General features: G+C 43.6%; 1 protein-coding gene across 1 annotated transcript; it reads right to left on the bottom strand.

Annotated features, from left to right (window-relative positions):
- Nucleotides 1-8,074: 8,074 nt before the first annotated feature.
- LOC135542394 (zinc finger protein OZF-like) lies at nucleotides 8,075-13,025 on the bottom strand. The gene is made up of 2 exons (XM_064969322.1): nucleotides 12,453-13,025; nucleotides 8,075-9,676 (listed from the first exon to the last, which is right to left on the bottom strand). Exons 1-2 carry the CDS (start codon nucleotides 12,790-12,792, stop codon nucleotides 8,625-8,627), a joined length of 1,392 nt encoding a protein of 463 aa, XP_064825394.1. The 5' UTR covers nucleotides 12,793-13,025; the 3' UTR covers nucleotides 8,075-8,624.
- Between the last annotated feature and the right edge of the window lie 7,418 nt (nucleotides 13,026-20,443).

Genomic DNA, 20,443 nt, shown 5'->3' with positions numbered 1-20,443 from the left:
TATTTTTTCATTAGATTTCACATAATAAAGATATGTAATATTTTCAAGGTCAGAAGTCAGATCCCATCACCTGCTATGTAAAAGAGACAGAAGAATACACAATGCTCAGTGCTATCCGGGATCCTTGGGACATCCCTACCCTAAACCCTAACCTTAACCCCTTTAAAAGTCAACTTCAATGGGCTAGGGACGTCCCAAGGATGTATCTCTACCTGAAAATACATGATCTAAGTGATTGATAGTTGGTATTCAGCAGTCATAAAGCCTTTAACTACTAAAATAGTGATTTTATCAGACAGCAGCTCTACACTTTATTGACTGACTGAGCCATTTATCCTTCCATGCCACCTCAGCCTTCCTCTCCTCCGAAGACCCAGTGGGGGTGGAGCTCAGTCAGAGAGCTGTTGAGGGACTGGTTTGGAAGAACACTTCTACAGCCAGAGAAGTGAGATGTCACACATGTTATTTATTTTGTACCTTTATTTAATGGGGCAAGTCAGTTAAGAACAAATTCTTATTTTCAATGACAGCCTAGGAACAGTGGGTTAACTGCCTGTTCAGGTGCAGAACTACAGATTTGTACCTTGTCAGCTCGGGGATTTTAACTTGCAACCTTTCTAACCACTAGGCTACCCTTAGATGGTAAATATTTATGTCCCCTTAGCGGTTCATTATGTAAGCAAAAGGGAATGTATTCCATCTATGTTTATTTACATTATTGCAAATTGTCCACTGATATTGGTGTAATTTCTCACCCCTTTTGGCTGTATGAAAGTTAATTTCCCCTCAGGCACATTCATTTGTACTTTGTTATTATGAAGGTCATTTGTGTTGAATGTCCTTTTCCCTACTCATTCACCCCATCTCTTTTCATTGCTTATTTATATTCAGTGGCCTGACTGCATCCAGACTATGTCAAAGGTCCATCCTGGTAGATCTGAACCGAATACAGCTTGGAGTGATCAGATGACAGAAGTCACATTTAGGTGCCAGGTGTAACTGAGGCCATAGATGCTCCATATCATTAAATTGAGTGTTTTATATAATATGACTAAATGTGTTAATTTATATGTTTCAGGAGCAGTCAAGAAATGGAACAGCAAGGCCACAGAACATGACATAAGCAGAGCTGTGGGAGACCACCTCAAGCCCCTGGTATAGCCGGGGGTGTTTTTACCACTCCACCACGCCTTCAGCAGGCTGGAAAAGTGGGATTGAGCTGTTTGATCCATTTTTCTGTTTCAATTTTCAGAAACGGAATTCTTTGAAATGGGATTGATGCTGATTGTCATACTAAGAGGGACCAGGAGTCTGATGATTAGTCAGTCATTGGGTTCATTTGTTGAAATCAAATCAAACTTTATTTATACAGCACATTTCAGACATGAATGCAACACAATTTCCTTCACAGGAAAAAAAACAATGAAAATAAACAGAAATATTTAGTACACAACATAAGAGGATAAAAAACAAGACTAATGAACATTGTAAGGAAATGCCATTGATTACATTATTAATTGGATGCAACATCCGACCCAAAATATTAGCTTGTTTTTTAGGAGGGGTTCTGAAAGACACTATGGGGGTGTCCACGGACTAGTAACAACGACAGGGGACCTAAAAGACACCCACCACGGGACCCACTAAATATGCCCAAGAAGAGGCAAACAAAAGAAAAACCCTCACCAAACTTAGACAGAAAGCAAAACAAAAAAGTGGTTAAAATAATTTATTTACAATCAATACCATTCACACTTTACAAAATCATATCTCTCATTCATTCTTAATTACTTATATTTACAAAACCAAATCACCAAACACCAAACAAAAACAAACCTCAGGGGAGCATCGTCCCTCCCCGTCATACCTAACCAATACCTAACCCTTTCCCTATCTCCCCTTCCCTAATCTATCCCCTTACCAAACTCACTTTAACACTCCCAGCCCTAAACCCCCTTTCCACCTCTCCCGTGCCGCATGCTTCCCCCACTTCCTCTCCTCCCTCTTCATCCTCCCCCTCAAATCACCTTCCACCCTTCTCACTATCCCTTCCACCCCCCAATCTCTCCCTGTCTTGACTAAATTCTTCCTGGCTTCCCACAGTCCCTTTTTAAAGAGACTCATGAGAAGCCAGAGCAGAAACCTGTCCCTATCCGTTCCCTTTGCTCTCCCTACGCCTCTCTCTAGCCTAGCCCATGTCAAAACAAAATCACTCCTAACCACACCTAGCATCACCCGTGCCCTAGCCCAGACTAGTCCGGCAAAGGCACAGTCCCAGAAGGCATGGGGCACAGTCTCCTCCCTGCCACAAGCAGATCTTGGACAGGTGGGGGATCGCACCACACTATACCGGTACAAGATGGAAAATACCGGCAAGCACTTATGGAGGCCCAACCAATTCAGGTCCTTGAGCCTGTTGTCCAGGCCCCGCGCCTGCACTCCCTCCCAGACCACTGACGAGATGCCCGCTACAGGCGCAGGACTCCCTGCCTGCCTGACCTCTTCGTACAGGTGCCTGTGATCTAAACCTACTCGGGCAACTTCAACCTCGGGGTGCGCACGCAGCCACTTTGCCGCATGGCCAAAGTGCCACGGCAGCTGTTCGGCCCGAGGACCCGCGTTAGACCACACCATTACGCTTCTCGCCTGGTACGAGAAGAACACCCGCAGGAGGTAACCGGACGGGTGTATCACTGGCTGAGCAAGCTCCGCTAACAAGAAAGAAACAAAAAATGGGGCCAGCTTGAGGGGGAAATGTGGTACCCCCCTACCTCCCTCCCCGATGGGACAGATCATGCGTGCCCTGGCGACCCACTCGCACCTGCCACCCCACATGAACTGAAACACAAGTCTCACTAGAGACTTTCTCAGACAAGCCGGCAATGGGTAGATGTATGCCAAATACAAAAGAGATGACAATACATCCACCTTTAGGACCAGGACCTTACCTATAAAAGACAAAGACCTAGCCTTCCACATTGCTAGCTTCCTCTGTACCACTGCGATACGCATGTTCCAGTTTAGCGTCGCTGAGCCAGAGGTCTCAAAATGGACCCCGAGAATCCTCAGGGGCCCTTCACAGAGAGATAACCCCCCGGGCACATCCGTCCTACCACGCCATCTTCCGAAATACTTAACGGAAGATTTTGCATGATTCAGAACTGCCCCCGACGCTTGGGTGAAATCCCCAATGATGGCAAGGGACCTTGTCAGGCACGAGTCCTTACATAACAGCAAGGAATTGTCGTCGGCGTACTGCGTCATCTTAACACGCAGCCCACCGCTCCCAGGGATCAACAAGCCCTCCACCCCTGTGTCTGCCCTAATGGCAGCCCCCAGATGCTCCATGTACAGTACGAAGAGGAGGGCCGAGAGTGGGCATCCCTGCCTGACCCCAGACAAGAGGTCAAAAACGTCACCTAAGTGACTATTTACACTAACTCGACACCCCGCTCCGACATATAATGTACGCATCCATCCTATAAACTTCTCCCCAAATCCTAATCTACCTAACACCCTGAATAGAAAAGATCTATTCACGCGATCAAAGGCTTTCGCCTGATCTAGCGCTGCTACCATTAAAGGCAGCCCTCTATCTTCAACCCAGGCGATGGAGTCCCTGATCAACTGTAGGTTCCATCTTATTGAGCGGCCCTCTACCCCGCACGTCTGATCCTCATGGACGACGTAGGGAAGGGCTGTGCGCAACCGGTCTGCTAAAACCTTTGCAAGAATCTTGTAGTCTACACACAGCATGGTCAACGGCCGCCAGTTGCCAAGGTCAGTTGCTTCCCCCTTCTTATAAAGAAGTGACAGCACACCAACAGCCATCCCCCCGGGACACCCGTCTCAAGGATGGCCTTCAAGACTTCGAGGACCACTGGACCAAGTATACCCCAAAACTTGAGGTAAAACTCAGCCGGCAGCCCATCCATCCCAGGCACCTTCCCTTTTCCCATCCTCCTAAGAGCGCTCTCAACCTCTTCTAGTGAGATCTGGGCCTCCATCACGTCTCTAATGTCCTCCGGCAGCCGCCGGGACAAGTGTTCTAAAAACACGTTTCCCTGCTCTACATCTATCTCCCTTTCTTTAAAAAACCCTCGGAAATGATCAGTTGTCTCCCTGACCATTTCCTCTGGTTTTCTAACTATACTACCATCTTCTTTTCTAACGCCATGCATTACCTTCCTACTCTGCCTGGCCCTAACCGACTTAAAGAACATAGCGGAACAAGTCTCATTATGTTCTAGAAAGCCACTAGGAAAGCTCGAGCCTTCTGCTCCTGCAGCTCCCTGAGCTGCGCCTTTAGGGTTGCAGATCTCTCCCAGTCAATCGACCTGCCGAGGTTGCCTGTCTCGTACTCGAGTTCAATTAACCTTTGGATACGATCCACCTCCCTCCTTTCCTCCCTTTTTTTCCTTCTACAATATCCTATTATAAAAGCCCTAATCCTCACCTTAACTAAATCCCACCACTCTAACACCCCCTCGCACATGGACCGGAGGCCGTCAAGCCTCCGAAAGAAACAAAAAAATGCGTCAACGAAAGCCTGCTCCTCCAGTATATCCCGATCTAACTTCCAGTACCCCCTACCGAAAAGGCAGACTGGCAACCCCACCTGCAGGAACACCCCGTCGTGATCCGTGAAGAAAACAGGCAACAGCCGCCCAGACAACTGACCCAAAGACCTGGATACAAAAATGTAGTCGAGCCTCCGCGCAACCCCCCTGGAGTTGCGCCATGTAGGACCGACCATTGCCGGAGTAGTGTGCAGGCCACCATCAACCAGACCATGGCAAGCCATTAGCCCAGAGATGGCACCTGCACTGCTATCACCGCCTACCCCTAAATCTATATTAAAGTCTCCTCCTCCACCAAGTGCCTGTTTGTAACACACAGGGGCGCCAGACAGTCCACCATCTCCCTCCTGTCTGCCGCCACCTGTGGCCCATACACCCCAATTAACCTATATCTAGCTTCTCTAAACTTAACATATATCCCCAAAACTCTACCCTGCATTATTACAAAAGTGTTCTCTATTTTAACCTCTCTATGCCCACACAAAATCCCTACTCCTGTTGAGTGCACCCCTCCTATGCCCCAAAAAGATTCCCCCTTATCCCACTCCCTCTTAAATCTACACACATCCCCACCATCCCTCAGGTGAACCTCCTGTAAAAAACAGAAATCAAAACCCACACCCTCTAAATAACAAAAAACCGCCCTCCTTTTAACATTATTCCTTAACCCCCTAACATTTAGACTAAAAAAAGAAACAGAACTATTCATTTAATTATTAAAAACAAATAAAACCCCAAAACCAAAGAAAAAACAGGAGACTCACCCGATGCTCCCCTGGTCCATCTCCACCGGCGGGGACGTCCTCTCCTCTCCTGACGCCACCCCGTCCTCCATCCCAACCCATGACCCAGGCAGTGTGTTGGGTCCTCCCTCCCCACCCACCATCCCCCCCTCCCTGTTTGCCTCGGGGCTGCATGTAGGGGACCCCATCTCCTCATACAGGAGTTGGGATCCCTCTAACAAACAGCCCACCGACCCCTCACTGGAGTCATCCACTAAAATGCAAGGGGCTGAGGCAAACCGGGAGGACAAATTACCCTCCCCTCCCCCCCCGCCACTCTCTTAGCCCCCCCCTCCCCCTCCACACCCCCTCCCTCTCACTTCCTGCCAAGCTCCCCCTCTTCATCCCTTTCTTCTTTGGTGAAGGAGGTAGCGGGGAGACACAACGTCCCATCCCCGCTAACTCCTCCACCAACTCCCTCATTTCGACCTCGAGGAAGCCTGGCAGGCTGTCCCCCACTCCTTCCCCCCATCTCCCCCTCCCACCCCCTCCTCCCTCCGTCACTGTCCCCGTTCCCTCTTCCACTCCTTCTCGTACCACTGTCCCCTTCTCCCTCTTCTCTGCCCCTCCACGTTCTTCCACCTTCTTTTTAATCTCTCCTTTTTCCTTCTTTCCATCTTCTCTCCTCTTTCTTTTCGCCTCTTCCTTCTTCCCTTCTTCGTCCTTTCCCCTGTGCCATCCGTACAATCCGCACACGTCCTTTCTTTTCTCCCCCCATCCCCCGCTCCCCCCCCTCCCCTCCCACCTCCACTCCTTCTCCGTCACTGTCCCCGTTCCCTCTTCCACTCCTTCTCGTACCACTGTCCCCTTCTCCCTCTTCTCTGCTCCTCCACGTTCTTCCACCTTCTTTTTAATCTCTCCTTCTTTTTCCTTCTTTCCATCTTCTCTTCTCTTTCTTTTCGCCTCTTCCTTCTTCCCTTCTTCGTCCTTCTCCGTCCTTTCCCCTGTGCCATCCGTACAATCCGCACGCGTCCTTTCTTTTCTCCCCCCATCCCCCGCTCCCCCCCAGGTGCAGACGCGTATGACCTGTGACGAGCCGGGCAATCACGCCACAGGTGTTCTCTGGAGCCACACCCGTGGCAAGCCTTGGGCTCGTCACACTCCCTGGCCTCGTGCTCTTCCGACCCACAAAACCGACATTTCTTGTTACTGCACGAGGCCAGGGTATGGTCGTAGGCCATACAACGCCTGCAGAACGGGGGCTGACGTGCATAGTAGAGTGTTCCCCTGTCAGCCCCCAGGGAGAACATCGCCGGAGGATGGAGGTAGCCATCCACACTCTTCGGGGACTCCCTGAGTAACGCCTGGAAACCTCTCTTTCCGTTCCAGAAACTCAGGGAGTCCCTGAGGTACCTCGCTGAGGAGACATTGTCCATATATCTCCCCAGAAAGGCCCTCACCTCTTCATCCTTCACATGCGGATTGTACATGGTTACGGTGACCACCCTGAAGTTGTTCCTTGCCAGGCTGGTCACCGTGTAATGGCACAGGGGTCCTTCTTCTTTCCCTTCCCTCACCATCTTCATAATCTCGTCGTGCTGTTCTTCCAAATGTAAAAAAAAGGTGGAGCAACTAAAAGGTGCTGACTCTCCACATCTATCAAGACAACTGGAGCACTGGGCCAGACACTTTTAAATAGAACCTGGACCAGCTCAGGAAAAACACCTTCCTACTAACGAGATGGACAAGCCAGCACAGGTGTAACACATACTGACTAATGAGGTGACACCAATCAGTGCTAACGAGCTATACGTTCTAAAGTCCAACCTCAAAACATAAATGGAAGCCTGCAACACCTTCCCCCTTAAGACAACAAATATATCCTATAATTTTGTTGGACAAGTTTTCATACCACCAACAGAAAACAACTTGCTGTCAACAATTAAAAACACATATTTCTAAATAATAATATACAATCATATGATTATTTTCTCCTTTTTCTTTCTATAGAATCCTAAAACTCACTAGCTTCTAGAACTCTCGTCCCTTTGGAATGAACAAAACTCAAATCAAATTGTATTGTATTAGTCACATGCGCCGAATACAACAGGTAGACCGAACAGTGAAATGCTGACTTAGGAGCCCCTAACCAACAGTGCAGTTTTTTAAAAATACAGAAAAGAATAAGAGATCAAATTTATCTCCAACACGGAAAACATGTCAAAATAAATTGTGATCCATGATAACACACTGGTTAAATGCAAAACACAAATCTTTTTGACTGCCAACTCTTGAGACAATCAGCAACCAAGTTGTCCTTGACACGGACATGTCTGATTTCAAAAGGAAACTCCTGCGATATCCGTAGTAACTTTCCACCTCACTGCGGAGCTTCTCTCTCTTTTCAGGGTTCACTCGATAGGCATGTTGTTGGATCGGGGCCCAGTCCCCAATGTCATGCTCTAGTACATTTGGGTTGGCACATCTGAGAATGAACCCTGATATTATAAAAGCAGGGCAACAATGTCAATATAATTGTACCCAAAAATTGTCAGTTGGTTGAATAAATATGACTAAATGTTACATAATTGTAAATATGAAATATCAAAACCAAATGTACACCCATTTGTTAATATGTATTGGCATTAATGAACTTAATGGTGAGGCATGGAATAATAAAACGTAACTTTTGTCAGGCTGGATGTTTGAAATATGAGGTGATTTGAGTCATGCTTCTTCAGTAGTGGAATAAAGACAATTAGCACTCGAATGTTGTCAAGAAATTCTGGGGTGATGTAAGATTTTTAATAAAATTGATTATTGGTGTATAAGCTGCAAGTACATTGAAATTAAACTGTTTTCAAGTCATTGAAAAATGACATCTTTTCAACTTTCATTTTCAACTACAACCAAGCATATATTGAACATTGGGCATAGTCTTATTTTCAAACATCTTTTCAATGACATTTTGCTAAATGGGAATAGTGCAATGTCCAAACACAGGTTTAACGTGTCCAAATCAATAATCAATATGCAGAAACAGTTTGGGATATATTGAAAACCTAAACCTTTCGAAGTGTTGCATTTTGATTCAAGTGGGTCATCAACGTGGTCAGTGTAACACAACTCAATTTTTCTTAGTCACTTTTTGATAAATCTCATAAATAATACTATTTCAATTCATAGCATGGATTTTTTCCCCTGGGGCTAAAATCAATTTAACTGAACAGGGGGACAAACGTTTAGGGTTCTACATTGTGACATCATTAAAATACTCCTACAATGTTAAAACATTCTACAATGTGACATAATTTCATTGATATCATGAAACAATTTCATGTATTTTCTGATGTTTAATCAGAGATCTTTTATCAGAGTATCTCTTCCCACATTGATCACAGCTATAAGGTTTCTCTCCTGTGTGTGTTCTCTGGTGTGATATCAAGCCGTTTTGCTGAGTAAAACTCTTCCCACATTGATTACAGCTATAAGGTTTCTCTCCGGTGTGTATTCTCTCGTGTGATTTCAGGGTTTGTAGCCGAATAAAACTCTTTCCACAGTGATCACAGCCATAAGATTTATCTCCTGTGTGTATTCTCTGGTGTATAGTTAGATAGCTAGATGTAGTAAAACTCTTCCCACATTGATCACAGCTATATTTCTCTCCTGTGTGTGTTCTCTGGTGTGATATCAATCCGTTTTGCTGAGTAAAACTCTTCCCACATTTATCACAGCAATAAGGTTTTTCTCCAGTGTGTGTTCTCTGGTGTATAGTTAGATAGCTAGATGAGGTAAAACTGTTCACACATTGATCACAGCTATAAGGTTTCTCTCCTGTGTGTCCCCGCCGGTGTACTATCAGGCTGCTCAGCTGAGTAAAACTCTTCCCACATTGATCACAGCCATAAGGTTTCTCTCCGGTGTGTGTTCTCTGGTGTATAGTTAGATAGTTAGATGTAGTAAAACTTTTCGCACATTGATCACAGCTATAAGGTTTCTCTCCTGTATGTCCCCGCTGGTGTCCTATCAGGTTGCCTAGCTGAGTAAAACTCCTCCCACATTGATAACAGACAAAAGGTTTCTCTCCAGTGTGTGTTCTATGGTGTGATTTCAGGGAGCTTGACTGAGTAAAACTCTTCCCACATTGATCACAGCTATAAGGTTTCTCTCCTGTATGTACTCGCTGGTGTATTTTAAGTTCTGATGAAGATTTGCAACGTTTCCCACAGTCAGAGCAGCAATGAGATTTATTCCCTGTGGGTCTCTGCTGATGTTTCTTGAGGAGTTCTGATGTGGAGAGACTCTTCTCTGCCTCATCAGCATCATGATATTGTTGAGGATCCCCAGAGGATCCACGATAGTCACATCTCTCTCCTGTGTGAATGACAACGTCAGACAGGCGGTTAAAGGTCGAGCAGAAATACACTGTTTATTTGAGGTAAAAGGTGATACCCATGAAGTAGAACAGCAATTGACGCCTGTTAAATTATATGACAATTGTCTTGTTTTCACAGTAGTAACATAGATGATTGTAGGCTAGAAATAAGTTATTAAAGTTGTTGAAATCCTAAGCAGTGTGCCAGACAACTTTTTGTCTCCAATATAGGCCCCTTTCTGTGTTTAATAAAATTGCGGCGCAAGGGCGATGCGCACACAATTTGATTGCAGAAACACCTCCTTGCTAATGAGGAAACCGATAGTTATGGATGAAGAATATCTGGTAATGAGGAAACCACTAGTTATGGATGTAGTATATCTGGTAATGAGGAAACCACTAGTTATGGATGTAGTATATCTGCATGGAGCAAAAATGGTGGGCGAAGATTTTAGTTTTTCATAATGTATTTTGAATATTACAGCGCAAGATCAGGAGTGCTACTCAAGGAAACTCACAGTAAGCTGTGTCTATTCACTAATTCACCACCGTGGGGGAAAACTCAGGGGAGTTCTCATAGTCTGTCAGCAAAAAATAGCCTCAATTTCAGGTTAGAGTGCATTTCACACTACTGTCAGGCTCTTTGGAATGTCCTGATTAATATAATGTTTGTGTTATTGTTTGTGTTATTGTCAAAAATGTACTACTATTTAAGAACCACTTCAACCAGTAAAATGCTCTTTGGCTAGTTTGCCATCAGCCTGACAATGAGGGTTTGTACATTAACAAATTGGCCCATAACTTCACCTAACAACAACATAGCCCTGCTGTAGGACCCATAACTTCACCTAACAACAACATAGACTTACTGTAGGACCCATAACTAACAACATAGACCTACTGTAGGGCCCCTAACTAACAACATAGACTTACTGTAGGACCCATAACTTCACCTAACAACAACATAGACCTACTGTAGGACCCATAACTTCACCTAACAACAACATAGACCTACTGTAGGACCCATAACTTCACCTAACAACAACAACATAGACCTACTGTAGGACCCATAACTTCACCTAACAACAACAACATAGACCTACTGTAGGACCCATAACTTCACCTAACAACAACATAGACCCACTGTAGGACCCATAACTTCACCTAACAACAACAACATAGACCTACTGTAGGACCCATAACTTCACCTAACAACAACATAGACCTACTGTAGGACCCATAACTTCACCTAACTACAACATAGACCTACTGTAGGACCCATAACTTCACCTAACAACACCATAGACCTACTGTAAGACCCATAACTTCACCTAACAATAACATAGACCTAGAACTATAAATCATTTAATATTTCAGGTGAAACATGGAAAATAAAATGTCTTTGTCATGACATTTCATAACCTGATCACCAGATAATTTGGTGAATAATCCCACCAGGCTACTCTATAATGTGCTGTCATTCTAAATGTCCTGAATAAAGGAAAATAGATCTGTGTGTTGTACAATAGCCTATCCATCAAGGAACAGTTCTCTACACATTATGAGCAAAGTATCTCCGTGTCCAAACAGACTAACGGGACCCTACTGTAAATCAAGCAGACCCTACTGTAAATCAAGCAGACAATAACACATTATAAACATCAATACGTTAGGGATGCTGGAACCAACGTGGAGCACGGCATAACTGTCTTTACCGGTGTAATGAATGAAGAAGCACTTTGCTTGTTGTTGCATGTCGTGATGTTTGTAATTTGACTGTCAAAATTGTCCGACAGCAAGATCCAGCATTTAAGTTAAGTTAAGTTCATCATATGACTTGTGCTTAACGTTCTGACTATAACTACTGCTCCCAGAGTTTTTATACCTAGCTGACCCAAACGGATACTAAATTAAACTGGCAGACCACCCAGACCTTACCCTGCAAGATACGTCAGTTTTGTCAATTTATTAAACTGTCTTTCATTTGAAACACTCCTGTCAATGTTGAGTAAGGACACACAACTGATTGCGCATATAGAACTAGGAAGTAGGATTAGTCTACCTGTCCTGCATGCAAATGTAGGCCTAGAAATGTGCCCAACTAATGAGTTGTGGAGCTGCTTCTCCAAATAATGTTTTCTTCACCTCAAACAGCAAGTAAACAAAGTCTGATCAAAATCAATTGCGAATGACAATAGTTCCTCAAAGTATTTTCGTAAAATATTTCCAGCTCTCGCCCTTTCACCATTCGGCACTTGAGTTTTCTCCAGCCCTCATCCCTCAGCTGTTTACCAAACAAAGTCTCTGGGAAGCCATTTAGTTGCTTTTTAAAACCTAGGTTGTCCCTTTAAAAAAGGCCACAATCAATCAACCAATCTGCAGTTGAAACAATAACAAAGCTGGATTCCACCACTGTTTTGGTAATAAGATGATGGGAAATGTAACTTCTCTCAAATTCATAGACAGACCTATGGATGCAAGGACTGACCATCCATGATATCAACATTATAGTTTTAACCATGTTGAGGTGATACAGTGTTGGTTTACATTGTTTCTAAACATCGGAGTAAAAAAAGCTTACTTGGGGTTCTGATGGGGTACAACAGTTGAACTAAGCTCATGAGGCATGCGTTATATTCTTCAAGAATCAATGGCTATAAATACATAATTTAAAAGCCAAAATAGTGACGTAGTAATTGCATATTTCCGCTTTAACACCAAACATCAGTTCAACAACTGCAGAGTTTGTGCCTCTGCTTTTAAGACAGTACTTACTAGTGTTAATCAGGGCCCGTTCATCGTTAGAACCATTGGATGCCTTAAGATGCATTTGGGGAACCAGGCGCAGATATCCAGTTCCCTCCTCTTCTTCCTTCTCCTTTTTCGATGTGACAGTCATCTCCCCCTCCCCCTCTTTTACTCCAAAAACAGCATAATCCTCTTTCTCTTCCTTCACTGTAACGTCTTTCAATTCTTCCTTCACGGTAACAGCCTCACCCTCTACTTGTTTTTGTATTGAAACAGTCTCCTCTTCCTCCTCCTTTTTCAAGATAACTTCTTCCTCTGTCCAGCAGACCTCTTCTTTAGCAGAAGGAGAGTAGCTTAGAAACCTCATGGTTGGAGATGTTACCTAGCTAGGCTAATGCTAACTTAACCAGCCCGCTAGCTGAATAATAACAACAACACCATTAATATAGAATTCAATCTGATAACTAACTAGACCACAGAAGTAGGTTTTAAAACACAGTGGCTAATATCAACGAAAGCGTCTAAAGAGCTTTATTTGTTCGGCTATTTTGTCTAGCAAACTACCAGGTGACCGACGAACTGTTGTTGCTGTTGAAAGAAGCGTTCCGTCCACTAGATTATACGTCACACTAACAGCAATCCCTTAAATTCACACATCGCCATCTGCTGACTGGAGTGGGTAACGCAGTTGAGCAAAATGTACAGTCCTGGCCAAAAGTTTTGAGAATGACACAAATATTATTAGCAGTAGCAGTATGGACCAAGTTTGTTCATTATATACATCTACATAATGTATTGTTACACACTGTAGGAGCAGTATAGACCTAGTCTGTTCATTATATACATCTACATGATGCATTGTTACACCATGTAGGAGCAGTATAGACCTAGTCTGTTCATTATATACATCTACATGATGTATTGTTACACCATGTAGGAGCAGAGGGCCCTAGGATGATGATTGATATGTCTAGAATCAGACGACGTAGAGAAAAAGCTACCCCTTGTTTTCTCCGTTCCGTTTCCGAAAAGTGACTAAACATATACAGTGGTGCAAAAAAAGTATTTAGTCAGCCACCAATTGTGCAAGTTCTCCCACTTCAAAAGATGAGAGAGGCCTGTAATTTTCATCACAGGTACACTTCAACTATGACAGAGAAAATTAGGGAAAAAAATCCAGAAAATCACATTGCAGGATTTTTAATGAATTTATTTGCAAATTATGGTGGAAAATAAGTATTTGGTCAATAACAAAAGTTTATCTCAATAATTTGTTATATACCCTTTGTTGGCAATGACAGAGGTCAAACGTTTTCTGTAAGTCTTCACAAGGTTTTCACACACTGTTGCTGGTATTTTGGCCCATTCCTCTATGCAGATCTCCTTTAGAGCAGTGATGTTTTGGGGATGTTGCTGGGCAACACAGACTTTCAACTCCCTCCAAAGATTTTCTATGGGGTTGAGATCTGGAGACTGGCTAGGCCACTCCAGGACCTTGAAATGCTTCTTACGAAGCCACTCCTTCTTTGCCCAGGCGGTGTGTTTGGGATCATTGTCATGCTGAAAGACTCAGCCACGTTTCATCTTCAATGCCCTTGCTGATGGAAGGAGGTTTTCACTCAAAATCTCACGATACATGGCCCCATCCATTCTTTCCCTTACACGGATCAGTCGTCCTGGTCCCTTTGCAGAAAAACAACCCCAAAGAATGATGTTTCCACCCCCATGCTTCACAGTAGGTATGGTGTTCTTTGGATGCAACTCAGCATTCTTTGTCCTCCAAACACGACGAGTTGAATTTTTACCAAAAAGTTATATTTTGGTTTCATCTGACCATATGACATTCTCCCAATCTTCTTCTGGATCATCCAAATGCTCTCTAGCAAACTTCAGACGGGCCTGGACATGTACTGGCTTAAGCAGGGGGACACATCTGGCACTGCAGGATTTGAGTCCCTGGTGGCGTAGTGTGTTACTGATGGTAGGCTTTGTTACTTTGGTCCCAGCTCTCTGCAGGTCATTCACTAGGTCCCCCTGTGTGGTTCTGGGATTTTTGCTCACCGTTCTTGTGATCATTTTGACCCCCATGGGTGAGATCTTGCGTGGAGCCCCAGATCGAGGGAGATTATCAGTGGTCTTGTATGTCTTCCATTTCCTAATAATTGCTCCCACAGTTGATTTCCTCAAACCAAGCTGCTTACCTATTGCAGATTCAGTCTTCCCAGCCTGGTGCAGGTCTACAATTTTGTTTCTGGTGTCCTATGACAGCTCTTTGGTCTTGACCATAGTGGAGTTTGGAGTGTGACTGTTTGAGGTTGTGGACAGGTGTCTTTTATACTGATAACAAGTTCAAACAGGTGTCATCAACGCAGGTAACAAGTGGAGGACAGAGGAGACTCTTAAAGAAGAAGTTACAGGTCTGTGAGAGCCAGAAATCTTGCTTGTTTGTAGGTGACCAACTACTTATTTTCCACCATAATTTGCAAATAAATTCATTAAAAATCCTACAATGTGATTCTCTGGATTTTTTTTCTCATTTTGTCTGTCATAGTTGAAGTGTACCTATGATGAAAATTAGAGGCTTCTCTCATCTTTTTAAGTGGGAGAACTTGAACAATTGGTGGCTGACTAAATACGTTTTTGCCCCACTGTATATTTGAGAAGGGTCTATCTGCTGACCGCAGACTGGGGAGCACTACATGTAATGATTTTCATGTAGTGATGTTTTACTACACACGGTGCCCCCTAATAGTGCAATGTGAGAGTTGGGTTGGCTACACCAAAGATTATGGATATACTTTCAAGATGTCTCTCCGCCCTAACAAGGGGGGTCATTGTCCACAAAGTGGCACAGTGGGTTGTCTAGCTCCCGCCTATCCTTTCTTTGGATTGGTGGATACATCTTATTATTGTAATCTATTGTTTATAGTCTATGAGGGTTGTTGACGTCAACCGCCTGTATTCAATAGAGAGAGATGCTAAGCTACTATAATGAATATGCATAGCGATCTGGAGACAACACCTGTACTGTTTTTATCAAAGTTGTCAGTATATCACGTGTCCACAAAACAACTTAAGCATTACAAAACTTCTGTTGGATCAAGTAAACCTCACATAGCAAATAAGCCATTCATTTTGTTGTTGACCATATTCGACACTTTCCACATTGGGTTGATAATTGTTTCCACTTGGATACAACCTACTGTAATCTACTGGCATGACCGAGAGAGATACAACCTACTGTAACCTACTGGCATGACCTAGAGAGATACAACCTACTGTAACCTACTGGCATGACCTAGAGAGATACAACCTACTGTAGCCTACTGGCATGACCTAGAGAGTTACAACCTACTGTAGCCTACCGTCATGACCTAGAGAGATAAAACCACTTGGATACAACATACTGTAGTCTACTGGCTTGACCTAGAGAGCTAAAGTTGTACAATTCCTGGATTTTAATGATAATAATGATAATTTGTATCTTCCTATCCACATGTGGGATCCCTCTCCTTTGTCGTCCGCTCTACACCAATAACAGACAACTACTATGGGATCCCTCTCCTTTGTCTTCCTCTCTACACCAATAACAGACAACTACTGTGGGATCCCTCTCCTTTGTCGTCCTCTCTACACCAATAACAGACAGCTACTGTGGGACTCCCAATCACGGCCGGATGTGATACAGCCTGTATTCAAACCAGGGACTGTAGTGACGCCTCTTGCACTGAGATGCAGTGACTCAGACCGCTGCGTCCGTGTGTGTTTAACGATTTAACTGTACTGGAACGCTTAAAAGGCGCTAAAATTTTAAATATCGGTTATCGGTATTGTTTTTTGGAGCAAGGAAAATATTGGCCAAAAATGTAATATCGGTGCATCCTTTTATTTTAAAATTGATTATTATTTTTTAAATCCTCATCAATCTACAAACAATACCCCATAATGCCATCACAATACCCCATGATGCCAAAGCAAAAACAGGTTTAGATTTTTTTCAATGGTATTGAAACTATTCCCCAGGATAACTAGTCTGAGTAATGTAAGATGTAAGATCCCAGGATAACTAGTCTCAGAGTAATGTAAGTTTCAGATAGTTTAACCCATTACAGTCTAAGCCCTGTCTGAGGGGGAGGTTCTTCTAAGCTATATGGAATTGTTTTAAGAAGGTTTAAATAAGATGAAGGGTTTCCCCAGTACAGTACTGTAGAAACACCCTCCATCATCAAGGGCTTCCCCAGTATAGTACTGTAGAAATCAGGAATGACTAATCAGAATACTATTATGTTAGTGTATAGATGTATGAATTTTCTTTTAATCCTAGTCCTGAATATAATGTGTGTAATTATAATCAAGAATTAGAACAAAGACTTTCTGTTCCTTGGTAGAAACAAATGAACTTATCGTCAGACTGGCTAGAATGCTTATCTACACAGGGGGGCCTTGGCCTAGTTATAAATTATCTAAACTGGTGGAGGAGGATGTAGGAAGGCTTGAGAACTATACTGCCATTGTACCGGAGTGGAGGAGGGACGGGACAGTTTGAAACCTGATAACGTCATTTTCAGTTTATAACCTGTTGTAAATTGTATCATGTTCAGTACTCTCGAGAATAAACGCCAGTGCTTGATTTTGAGACTGGTCTCCGCCCATTTTATGCAAATAAGTTTCTTACAAATCCTTAGAAATGGGCTGAGTGTATTAATTGAATTGGGTAATAAACATATAGGAATTTAATTCCTCTAACAAGTTTACAGAATGGTGTCGTCTGCATAGAGGTGGATCAGAGACTCACCAGCAGCAAGAGCGACATAATTGATGTATACAGAGAAGAGGGTCGGTCCAAGAATTGAACCTTGTGGCACCCCCATAGACACTGCCAGAGCTCCGGACAGCAGATCCTCCGATTTGACACACTGAACTCTATCAGAGAAGTAGTTGGTGAACCAGGCGAGGCAATCATTTGAGAAACCAAGGCTGTCGAGTCTGCCGATGAGGATGTGGTGATTGACAGAGTCGAAAGCCTTGGCCAGATCAATAAATACGGCTGCACAGTAATGTTTCTTATCGATGGCGGTTAAGATATTGTTTAGGACCTTGAGCGTGGCTGAGATGCACCCATGACCAGCTCTGAAACCAGATTGCTTAGCAGAGAGGGTATGGTGAGATTCGAAATGGTCAGTAATCTGTTTGTTGACTTGGCTTTTGAAGACCTTAGAAAGGCAGGGTAGGATAGATATAGGTCTGTAGCAGTTTGGGTCAAGAGTGTCCCCCCTTTGAAGAGGGGGATGACCGCAGCTGCTTTCCAATCTTTGGGAATCTCAGACGACACGAAAGAGAGGTTGAACAGGCTAGTAATAGGGGTGGCAACAATTTCGGCAGATAATTTTAGAAAGAAAGGGTCCAGATTGTCTAGCCCGGCTGATTTGTATGGGTCCAGATTTTGCAGCTCTTTTAGAACATCAGCTGACTGGATTTGGGAGAAGGAGAAATGGGGAAGGCTTGAGCGAGTTGCTGTGGGGGGTGCAGTGCTTATGACCGGGGTATGGGTAGCCAGGTGGAAAGCATGGCCAGCCGTAGAAAAATGCTTATTGAAATTCTCAATTATAGTGGATTTATCAGTGGTGACAGTGTTTCCTATCTTCAGTGAGGTGGGCAGCTGGGAGGAGGTGGTCTTATTCTCCATGGACTTTACAGTGTCCCAGAACTTTTTTGAATTAGTGCTGCTTGAAGAAGCTAGCCTTGGCCTTTCTAACAGTCTGTGTATAATGGTTTCTAGCTTCCCTGAAAAGCTGCATATCACGGGGGCTGTTCGATGCTAATGCAGAACGCCATAGGATGTTTTTGTGTTGGTTAAGGGCAGTCAAGTCTGCGGAGAACCAAGGGCTATATCTGTTCCTGGTTCAAAATTTCTTGAATGGGGCATGCTTATTTAAGATGGTTAGGAAGGCTTTTTTTAATAACCAGGCATCCTCTACTGACGGGATGAGATCAATATCCTTCCAGGATACCCCGGCCAGGTCGATTAGAAAGGCCTGCTCGCTGAAGTGTTTCAGGGAGAGTTTGACAGTGATGAGTGGAGGTCGTTTGACCGCTGACCCATTACAGATGCAGGCAATGAGGCAGTGATCGTGTGAGATTGAGGGCATCAAGCTTAGATTGAAGGATGGCTGGGGTGTTAACCATGTTCCAGTTTAGGTCGCCTAACAGCACGAGCTCTGAAGATAGATGGGGGGCAATCAGTTCACATATGGTGTCCAGAGCACAGCTGGGGGCAGAGGGTGGTCTATAGCAGGTGGCAACGGTGAGAGACTTGTTTTTAGAGAGGTGTATTCTTAAAAGTAGAAGTTCATATTGTTTGGGTACAGACCTGGATAGTAGGACAAAACTCTGCAGGCTATCTTTGCAGTAGATTGCAACAGCTCCCCCTTTGGCAGTTCTATCTTGTATGAAAATGTTGTAGTTAGGGATGAAAATTTCAGAATTTTTGGTGGTCTTCCTAAGCCAGGATTCAGATACAGCTAGAACATCCGGGTTGGCAGAGTGTGCTAATGCACTGAATAAAACAAACTTGGGGAGGAGGCTTCTAATGTTAACATGCATGAAACCAAGGCTATTACGGTTACAGAAGTCATCAAAAGAGAGTGCCTGGGGAATAGGAGTGGGGCTAGGCACTGCAGTGCCTGGATTCACCTCTACATCACCAGAGGAAAAGAGGAAGAGTAGGATAAGGGTACGGCTAAAAGCAATAAGAATTGGTTGTCTCAAACATCTGGAACAGAGAGTAAAATGAGGTTCTGGGGGTGATAAAATAGATTCAAGGTATAATTTACAGACAAAGGTATGGTAAGATGTGAATACATTTGAGGTAAACCTAGGTATTGAGTGATGATGAGAGAGATATTGTCTCTAGAAACATTATTGAAACCAGGAGATGTCATCGCATGTGTGGGTGGTGGAACTAATAGGTTGGATAAGGTATAGTGAGCAGGACTAGAGGATCTACAATGAAATATCCAATAAACATTAACCAGAACAGCAATGGACAAGGCATATTGACATTAAGGAGAGGCATGCTTAGTCGAGTGCTCAAAAGGGTCCAGTGAGTAGTAAGGTTGTTTGGGGTCACGGTCACGGGGGTCATGAAGGGCCTCCCCAGTATAGTACTGTTTTATACCAATGATCATTTGGCTTTCTGATTTTGAATTGTAAGACTCCTTGAAGTATCAACCAAAAAAAGTAATACGTTTAATTTATGTCAAATTATTAGGCCATACTGCTATAATCCATCGTAACACATTGGATAACATTCACAACATGGAACAACAGTAACCATAGTAACACATTGGATAACATTTACAACATGGAACAACAGTAACCATAGTAACATTGTTTCCCCCAAAACATCTAAAGGAAGTTTGTTCTGAAGTGTCTGGTTTCCTGATTAGCAGGGGGGAGTTTCTACAACAAGATATACTACATCCATAACTAGTGGTTTCCTCATCACCAGATATATTACATCCATAACTAGTGGTTTCCTCATTACCAGATATACTACATCCATAACTAGTGGTTTCCTCATTACCAGATATACTACATCCATAACTAGTGGTTTCCTCATAACCAGATATACTACATCCATAACTAGCGGTTTCCTCATTACCAGATATACTACATCCATAACTAGCGGTTTCCTCATTAGCAGATATACTACATCCATAACTAGTGGTTTCCTCATTGCCAGATATACTACATCCATAACTAGTGGTTTCCCTATTACCAGATAAACTACATCCATAACTAATGGTTTCCTCATTTACCAGATATACTACATCCATAACTAGCGGTTTCCTCATTACCAGATATACTACATCCATAGCTAGCGGTTTCCTCATGAGCAGGGAGGAGTTTCTACAACAAGATATACTACATCCATAACTAGTGGTTTCCTCATTACCAGATATACTACATCCATAACTAGTGGTTTCCTGTTAGAATTTTTATCAAGGGTTAAGATA

The sequence above is a fragment of the Oncorhynchus masou genome, chromosome 6 (assembly GCF_036934945.1).
Source record: "Oncorhynchus masou masou isolate Uvic2021 chromosome 6, UVic_Omas_1.1, whole genome shotgun sequence".
In the NCBI taxonomy this organism is placed as follows: Eukaryota; Metazoa; Chordata; class Actinopteri; order Salmoniformes; family Salmonidae; genus Oncorhynchus; species Oncorhynchus masou.
The sequence above is the reverse complement of the archived record's forward strand: the minus strand, read 5'-3'. Positions and strand labels throughout refer to the sequence as shown.